The sequence below is a fragment of the Xyrauchen texanus genome, chromosome 38 (assembly GCF_025860055.1).
Source record: "Xyrauchen texanus isolate HMW12.3.18 chromosome 38, RBS_HiC_50CHRs, whole genome shotgun sequence".
In the NCBI taxonomy this organism is placed as follows: Eukaryota; Metazoa; Chordata; class Actinopteri; order Cypriniformes; family Catostomidae; genus Xyrauchen; species Xyrauchen texanus.
The window spans coordinates 37,245,919-37,255,918 of record NC_068313.1 but is presented as its reverse complement, the minus strand read 5'-3'; the positions used below and the strand labels follow the sequence as shown (position 1 = coordinate 37,255,918).

The following is a 10,000-nucleotide window of genomic DNA, read 5'->3' as shown; positions in this document are numbered from 1 at the left end:
CAGACAGACAGATAGGATAGAGAGACAGACAGACAGATAGGACAGACAGACAGATAGGATAGACAGACAGATAGGATAGATAGACAGACAGATAGGATAGACAGACAGACAGATAGGATAGATAGACAGACAGATAGGATAGATAGACAGACAGATAGGATAGATAGACAGACAGACAGACAAGATAGACAGACAGATAGGATAGAGAGACAGACAGACAGATAGGATAGAGAGACAGACAGACATATAGGACAGACAGACAGATAGGACAGACAGACAGACAGACAGATAGGATAGACAGACAAGATAGACAGACAGATAGGATAGAGAGACAGACAGACAGATAGGATAGAGAGACAGACAGACAGATAGGACAGACAGACAGATAGGATAGACAGACAGATAGGATAGAGAGACAGACAGACAGATAGGACAGACAGACAGATAGGACAGACAGACAGACAGATAGGATAGATAGACAGACAGATAGGATAATAACCTTTATTTTTTTTTACCAGGAAAGAATACTCACTGAGATTAAAATCTCTTTTTCGGGAGTGTCCTGGCCAAGATAAGCAGCTTAGTTTACATTTTACATCAAAGTTACAACACACAAACATAATCAGATCATTACGTAAAAAAAAAAAAAAAAATAAAATAAAATGCATCTGGTTAAAAACATTTACAAGAGGTTTTACCCATCTTAGTTCTGGCAAAAGGCACACACAAATTGTAGGTCGATTTAGAACGTAATGAGTAATTACCAGGTGACTTCTGTTTAATAAGACAACAAAGATAAGGGGGTAAATAACCCAATATAGCTTTGTAAATCAATTGGTACCAGTGCTTTTTCCTTCTAATACTCAGCTGACCGACCAGCCAACCATTTTATATAGGTCACAATGGTGTGTCGAAAATCTGCAGTCAGTTATAAATCTCAAAGCACCATGGTACAGAGCATCCAGAGAGACAAGAAGGTAAGAGGGGCGTGCTGATATACTACATCCCCATAATCAAAAACTGGTAAGAAGGTAGCAGACACTAGTTTCTTTCTCACGTTAAATGAGAAACATGATTTGTTTCTAAAATAGAATCCTAATTTTTTCTTAAGTTTTTGCCTCAGATATTTAATATGTGACCCAAAACATAGTGTGTTATCGATAATGATACCAAGGTATTTGTACTCCAATACTGATGTAATCAGATTACCCTGAAAAGTCAAAAAAGAGATTGAATTCTCAGTAGAGATTTTGGAATTCGAAAATAACATACATTTAGTTTTTTTCTCATTTAAGACCAGCTTTAATGCACAAAACCTATTTTTTATCATATCGAAAGCAGACTGTAAGAAAGCCACAGATTGTTGCTTAGATGAATCTGAACAATATATAATTGTATATAATTGTATCGTCTGCATAAAAGTGAAACCTTGTATTTTCAATATTAAAATCCAAACAATTTATATATATGCTAAATAATAACGGGCCAAGCACAGATCCTTGAGGGACTCCCTTAACGACCTCCAATGGATCTGACTGAAAACCTTCCACCTGAACACATTGGGTTCTTCCCTTTAAATAAGAACTAAACCATGAAATAACAGTTTCCGATAGTCCCACTGATCGAAGTCTTTTTAGTAACACATCATAATCCACAGTGTCAAAGGCCTTTGATAAGTCGATAAAAAGACATGCACAATGTTTCTTATCATCTAAGGACTCCACTATATCATTTAAGACTTTTAAAACAGCTGTACACGTACTGTGGCCTTTACGAAATCCGGATTGATTAATAGACAAAATATTATGAGTGTTTAAATACTGTGTCAATTGCTCACTTACTAATTTTTCCAACATTTTCGAGATGATACAAAGTTTGGATATAGGTCTATAATTGTCCATTAGAGAAGGATCACCTCCCTTTAACAGAGGAACAACGAATGCTGACTTCCAGATCAGTGGGATTTTGTTTGTTAATAAAGAAATGTTAAACAAATACGCCAGTGAGGGAGAAATAAGATCAGCCGCTAGTTTTAAAAACAATGGGGCAATATGATCAGGACCTGGCCATTTATTCACATCTAGTTCTTTTAAAGCAGAACAGACATCGGAGCAAATAATTTGTTTAAAAGCAAATTCACTTTGCTATAGATTACGCTCTGCTTCAAGGAAATCTATGTTTGAATTTATATAATTATTTGTTTCAAATAAAGATCCCGATGCAATAAAATGTTTATTAAAACTATTAAGCATTTGATTTTTTATCTACGATTTTAATGGAGTCTTTAATTATACTAGAAGGAAGGTTTGTAGTTTTACTACCAGTTAAGTACTTAATATTCCTCCAAAACTTCCCAGAATTAGTTACATTTTTTGTGGTTTTATCAAGGAAATAATCTGATTTAGCTTTTCTGGTCGCCACCGTGCATTTATTTCGAAGTTGCCTAAAATGCAGCCTATCAGAGCTTAGATTTGTTTGTCTGGCCTTAGCCCATGCGACATCCCGCTCTTGAATGAGATCACGTAAGGCAGTCGAAAACCACGGATTATCACGATTTTTAACTCTAAATTTTTTCATGGGCGCATGCTTATTGACAATTAACATAAAATGATCATAAAAATACTCCCATGCACAATCAACGTCCGGAATTAAAACAATTTTATCCCAATCAATTTGAGCAAGATCGTATAAGAATGCTTGTTCATAAAAATATTTTATAAAACGCCTCGTAATAATTTTTGGTTTTTGCTGAGGTAATTTCATATTTCTAACTACTGCCACGACAAAGTGATCGCTGATATCGTTAGCAAATACAGAAACTGACGAGTATTTATATGGAACATTAGTTATGACAAGATCTATTAAAGTTGATTTTTCCATAGATTTCATGTTAGGCCTAGTTGGTGAATCTACTAATTGAAAGAGATTTAGATCATCGCAAAGTACTTTAAAATGATCGGATATTGTATGCATCCAATCCAAGTTAAAATCACCTAATAAGATCAGTTCTTTATAATTCAAAAGAGCTAACGAGTCCATTACTGAATGTATAGGCCCAGTTGCCGATGGAGGTCTATAACAACCAGCTATGGTTAGCTGCAAGTTCCTAGACACAGATACATTTAGAGCTAATAATTCATACTGTTTAGCTATGGAAATTGAAAATAGCAATGTTGTCTCGAAATGTTCTTTGACATAAATTGGCACCCCCCCACCCCTTTTTGGTCTATCAGCTCTAAAAACCTTATATCCAGAAATGCTAATATCTTTGTCTGAGATAGATTTATTTAGCCAAGATTCGGATATAACTATAATATCCGCATTTGTATTCTTAGCCCAAATATATACCGTATCCAATTTTGGCAGCAGACTACTGAATATTTAGATGTATAAAACCCAGTCCTGACCTTGATTTCAGATCAGTTGGAGTACTAAAATTTGTAGCAACATGAGGACCTGGGTTTGATAATACATTCCCAGACATTAATAACAATAAAATTATTAAACACCTTCGTTTAATTGGATTACTCTCTCTGTTTCTAGAAATCGGCAAACCATTGTAAATATTACAATAGTTCTCTTCCCTGGTTATAGAGCATCTTGAAGGATCAAACTGCTTGAGATTTACGGGATACAAGAACCAATGATATTTTTCAAAAAACACAATGTTAGTAGACGGTCCATAGAATGTCCAATTGTTAAAATTTACAGATGAAGAGTTAAACAATGGTAAAGCGCTAGAACCATGCCCATGGCCACTGATGTTAGCTTGGTACGGTGTCCAACAAAAAGAGCTCAAAAAGAGCACACATCCAACGGTTAATAACCACATTTTGGCCGAATGATCGATAGCCACAGAGTCCATATAAGTCAGTTTAACAAGTCAAAGGACGTACCAAAAGACTCTCCTGCTGAACTGCGGCTGTATTCCCACGCCGTCAGGCCCGTGGAGCAAGGCTCACAAACTCCTCAACAAAGCAACAGCAAACAAGTCTTTGCTAGAAGACTCGAGTCCAAGGTTACAAGAACGTCGAAAAGATGCTGTTCTCCTTCTCCTTCATCACACGCTGGCTGCTTTCCTCGCTTCCCTCGCTGCCAGGCCCGCAGAACCTGCGCGCCAAACACTGGCTCACGACCCTGCACAAGCTCAACGGCTTGAGCTAATTTGGCTCCTGATGTTTCAGCGTGCCAAGTCCCAAAGGAACACGCAATTTTTCCGACCGATGTTTATTATGTAATAAAAACGTTATCGGAAGCTGAGATTATGTGTTTGTTGCATGTGAGGTGCTCAACGCTGGGGCTGAGAGTTGGGTGATAGATAGATAGATAGATAGACAGACAGAGAGACAGATAGGACAGACAGACAGACAGATAGGATAGACAGATAGGATAGACAGACAGACAGACAGATAGGATAGACAGACAGACAGATAGGATAGACAGACAGATAGGATAGACAGACAGACAGATAGGATAGACAGACAGACAGACACTCAGTATTTGCAAGTCGGTGTGGTTTTCAAGCAGTCAATCACACAAATAAACGGTTCGTTGTTTTCAAGTATACAAGCTGTGTTGACTTTTGACCTGTAGATTCCCGCTGCAATGACGGCATCAGAATTGACGTTTGAGATTCTGGACCGGCGGAAAATCATTTTGAGAGAGAAAGACTACTGGTGCTGTTTCGAAGTCAACGAGAAAGAGGAGACGGGTGAGACACACACTTTACTCTGTGCACAACACATTCAGAGTCAGACGCGCTTACTACTGAAGTCTTGTGTCTCTCAGAGCGTCCGTTGCACTATCAGGAGAGAGTTCTGCCCATCATACATTCACTCGGCACAGACTGTTACCTGCTCGTCAAAAAACACTTCTCCATGGAGGCCATGCTCGTCTACCTGGGTAAGAGAGAGAGACAGTTATCAGATGTCCTGACTTCAGTGTTAACATAGCTGTGAATATGATAGTTGCTATTTGATTATATCAAGCTGTGTGTGTGTGTGTTTGTGCATGTGTGTGTGTGTGTGTTTGTGCATGTGTGTGTGTGTGTGTTTGTGCATGTGTGTGTGTGTGTGTGTGTGTGTGTTTGTGTGTGTGTTTGTGTGTGTGTGTGTTCCCTGCAGGCTCTAAAGTGGAAGTGTCTAAACACGGTATGATGAAGTTTCGAGAGGAGAGAAGTTTACTGGGTTTGAGCTCTGGAAGCTTCAATGATCGATACTTCATACTGAACAACATCTCGCTTAGACTCTATAAAGAAGTCCGGGTAAGGGCTCATATAGTTTTTATAATTGTATTTTTCTCCTTGAAGTCCACTTATAATATCAGTCATGGTTTCTTGACCCATAAACAGTCATAATTTAGTCTCGCGTGGCCGTTTTCCACCCTTACATTTAAAAAAGAATGTTTTTTGGTGCTGTACCTTTAAGACTAATATATGCAAATGATATTACTGGCTAACCTCTTGACAAGCCAAACTAGAAACAACGCTTACCTCTGTGAGTTTCACTGTGTTGATGTTTTCATCTGACGTCATAAAGAACCTCTTAAACTCTGTCCACAGGGGGGCTTATTTTATGAAATACGTTTACACTTAAAATTTAAATGTTCCCAGATACACTACATACAGTAAGTCCGACATGGTATCGTTTGAAAGCTTAGAATCTGAGCTTTCCTCAGAACAACATCACTTCTGCATTTATGTTCCATAAAACCACAAAATACGGCCTGAAATCATCCACATCGCAAATAAGCGCCCCCTAGTGGTAATGTGGTAGAACTAATAATATGAATATTCAACATTTTGACATAGCTCTTAAATACACATGTCATATATCAAATGAAAGCTCTCATTCTCAGGAATGTGACTGTAGGGGTTATTTTGTTGCCGTAATACCACAGTTCAAAAGATTGTCCAAAGAATCATAAAGTGCAATATGATTTCTGTTAGACAGCAAATGCAAACGTCTCTTTTATGTGCCGATTACTGCTGGTGTGAGCCCTAATGTGCTATCTTCTCTTACCTTAGGCTGTTTTATACATAATTAGCCATTTTTCGCTTGTCTGTGAGGTTGCTTGTGTGAATAATGTAATGTTATATCTTAGATGTCCAGAACAAATTACACAGTCCAGCTGGAAAAGCATGCTAAACATATATGTTTTCGAGTACTAATGACACAATGTTATAACATTATATCATATAAAAAGCGGAGGCTCTCTGCTTTCTAATGACACCTAGATTGAGCTTGTAGTCCACTCAGAGGCCGAGATATTGAATGTAATAATGAGGGTGTTGCTTGAACTGAACATTAGACTGAATGTCTATGGACGAGCTGAGATGTGTTAGAGCGCCCCTACAGTTCAGATCTGTATATTGCACAGGAATGTGATAGAGGAATCATTATTTTTTCTAGTTCTTGCTGCCCCCTAGTGGAATAAAATACGACTTTTTAAAGTGAGGTAGAGTGAAAAGAACCAAAATTACATGCTTACAAAGTTAGGACAACAGCACTCATCCAAGCACACACATGAAACACATTAAGCTATAAGACAGCATTTACTACAGTATATATATATATATATATATATATATATATATATATATATATATATAAAATCTTAAAGGGACAGTACACCCAAAAATGAAAATTCTCTCATCATATATTCACTCTCATGCAATCCCAGATGTGTTTGAGTTTCTTTCTTCAGCAGAACACAAATTAAGATTTTTAGAAGAATATTTCAGTTCTGAGGGAAAATATTTCAGCTCTTCCATCCTACAATGCAAGTGAATGGTGACCAGAAGTTTGATGATAGGTGTGGGTGAGAAACAGATCAAATTGTAAGTCCTTTTTACTATGAATCTCCACCTGTGACCTGCCTCAACCAGTAGGTGAAACCCACGCTTTAAGTGAAAGTCACTTGCACCGCAGAATGTGGAAGAAAAACTGAAAGTGTAGATTTTCAGTACCAATGGGCTTAAATATTGATCTGTGTCTCACCCACACCTATCATATCACTTCTGAAGACATGGATTAAACCACTGGAGTCTTATGGATTATGTTTATGCTGCCTTTATGTGCTTTATGGATCTTCAAAGTTCTGGTCACCATTCACTTGCATTGTATGGACCCACAGAGCTGAAATATTCTACCAAAAAATCTTCATTTGTGTTCTGCAGAAGAAAGAACGTCACACATCTGGGACGGCATGAGAGGGAGTAAATGATGATATCCCTTTAACTTCAGCTCATTAATATTCATGAGCTAAACTGATAAGGATTATATGTGTCCCCTCCCTCACACTTTTCAGAGCGGTGTGACATGCCCCTGTCACATAGTACATCTAACACGTGCATATCAAGAGATGCAATGAAATGGCTTGTGACAGAAAGAGTGAAAGTGTGACAGAGCAAATGAATGACAGTGTTTTGATTTGATATTTTCACTTTGAAACTCTCACACAGAATCTACAAAAGCTACAAAACCCAGAGCTGCAGTGTGTGAGTACAGATAGAGAGAACGAGTGCATATGCCTGCATGTGAGTGTGTGTGCATGTGAGTGTGTGAGTGCCTGCATGTGAGTGTGTGAGTGCGTGCATGTGAGTGTGTGAGTGCGTGCATGTGAGTGTGTGAGTGCGTGCATGTGAGTGTGTGAGTGCGTGCATGTGAGTGTGTGAGTGCGTGCATGTGAGTGTGTGAGTGCGTGCATGTGAGTGTGTGAGTGCCTGCATGTGAGTGTGTGAGTGCGTGCATGTGAGTGTGTGAGTGCCTGCATGTGAGTGTGTGAGTGCGTGCATGTGAGTGTGTGAGTGCGTGCATGTGAGTGTGTGAGTGCGTGCATGTGAGTGTGTGAGTGCGTGCATGTGAGTGTGTGAGTGCCTGCATGTGAGTGTGTGAGTACAGATAGAGAGAACGAGTGCATATGCCTGCATGTGAGTGTGTGTGCATGTGAGTGTGTGAGTGCCTGCATGTGAGTGTGTGAGTGCGTGCATGTGAGTGTGTGAGTGCGTGCATGTGAGTGTGTGAGTGCGTGCATGTGAGTGTGTGAGTGCCTGCATGTGAGTGTGTGAGTACAGATAGAGAGAACGAGTGCATATGCCTGCATGTGAGTGTGTGTGCATGTGAGTGTGTGAGTGCCTGCATGTGAGTGTGTGAGTGCGTGCATGTGAGTGTGTGAGTGCGTGCATGTGAGTGTGTGAGTGCGTGCATGTGAGTGTGTGAGTGCCTGCATGTGAGTGTGAGTAAAGATAAAGAGAACGAGTGCATATGCCTGCATGTGAGTGTGTGAGTGCGTGCATGTGAGTGTGTGAGTGCGTGCATGTGAGTGTGTGAGTGCGTGCATGTGAGTGTGTGAGTGCGTGCATGTGAGTGTGTGAGTGCGTGCATGTGAGTGTGTGAGTGCGTGCATGTGAGTGTGTGAGTGCGTGCATGTGAGTGTGTGTGCATGTGAGTGTGTGAGTGCGTGCATGTGAGTGTGTGTGCATGTGAGTGTGTGAGTGCGTGCATGTGAGTGTGTGTGCATGTGAGTGTGTGAGTGCGTGCATGTGAGTGTGTGTGCATGTGAGTGTGTGAGTGCGTGCATGTGAGTGTGTGTGCATGTGAGTGTGTGAGTGCGTGCATGTGAGTGTGTGAGTGCGTGCATGTGAGTGTGTGTGCATGTGAGTGTGTGAGTGCGTGCATGTGAGTGTGTGAGTGCGTGCATGTGAGTGTGTGAGTGCGTGCATGTGAGTGTGTGTGCATGTGAGTGTGTGAGTGCGTGCATGTGAGTGTGTGAGTGCGTGCATGTGAGTGTGTGAGTGCGTGCATGTGAGTGTGTGAGTGCCTGCATGTGAGTGTGTGAGTACAGATAAAGAGAACGAGTGCATATGCCTGCATGTGAGTGTGTGAGTGCATGCATGTGAGTGTGTGAGTGCGTGCATGTGAGTGTGTGAGTGCGTGCATGTGAGTGTGTGAGTGCGTGCATGTGAGTGCGTGTGCATGTGAGTGTGTGAGTGCGTGCATGTGAGTGTGTGAGTGCCTGCATGTGAGTGTGTGAGTACAGATAAAGAGAACGAGTGCATATGCCTGCATGTGAGTGTGTGAGTGCATGCATGTGAGTGTGTGAGTGCGTGCATGTGAGTGTGTGCGTGCGTGCATGTGAGTGTGTGAGTGCGTGCATGTGAGTGCGTGAGTGCGTGCATGTGAGTGTGTGAGTGCGTGCATGTGAGTGCGTGAGTGCGTGCATGTGAGTGTGTGAGTGCGTGCATGTGAGTGCGTGAGTGCGTGCATGTGAGTGTGTGAGTGCGTGCATGTGAGTGTGTGTGCATGTAAGTGTGTGAGTGAGTGCGTGTGCACGTGTGTGCGTGTGTGCGTCAGTGCGCGTGCGTGAGTGTGCGTGTGGACTAGAGTTTGGCGATAAATCTGTCTTTTAAAGTGAGGTAAATCAAAAATACTTTCAGGGTTTGGGTTCGTCTGTCATTATAATTAGATGTGTATAAACAATAGAAGTCTCTGATGCTGCATGTTCCTGTTGAGTGAGTGTGTCAGTAGTGTTCTGGCTCTGGTTTAATGGGGTTCTCAGGTGGTGGTTTTCCTGTCGCGTTGGGTTCTTTCCATAAAGGGGCCATATTTGCCTCTGGTGTTATCCTCTTATGTCAGATAACTAAATATTATAATAATATTTTTTACCTATTACCCATAAAATTCATTCAGTATCTCCAGGGCGTGCTGAGTGACTCCAGTCGGGTCTCCTTAGCAACCAAATTGGCCCGGTTGCTAGGGAGGGTATAGTCACATGGGGTAACCTCCTCTTGGTCGCTATAATGTGGTTCTCGCTCTCGGTGGGACGTGTGGTGAGTGACTCCAGTCAGGTCTCCTTAGCAACCAAATTGGCCCGGTTGCTAGGGAGGGTAGAGTCACATGGGGTAACCTCCTCGTGGTCACTATAATGTGGTTCTCGCTCTCAGTGGGGCGTGTGGTGAGTGACTCCAGTCAGGTCTCCTTAGCAACCAAATTGGCCCGGT

At 41.2% G+C, this 10,000-nt stretch overlaps 1 protein-coding gene across 1 annotated transcript in view; it reads left to right on the top strand.

Moving 5' to 3' along the window:
* LOC127632176 (arf-GAP with Rho-GAP domain, ANK repeat and PH domain-containing protein 1) overlaps positions 1-10,000 on the top strand; it is an 83,920-nt gene that overhangs the window by 56,924 nt on the left and 16,996 nt on the right. Inside the window, 4 exon segments of the mRNA XM_052110766.1 lie at positions 4,594-4,711; positions 4,789-4,902; positions 5,124-5,263; positions 7,463-7,498. Of these exon segments, the coding sequence (XP_051966726.1) occupies positions 4,594-4,711; positions 4,789-4,902; positions 5,124-5,263; positions 7,463-7,498 (408 nt within the window).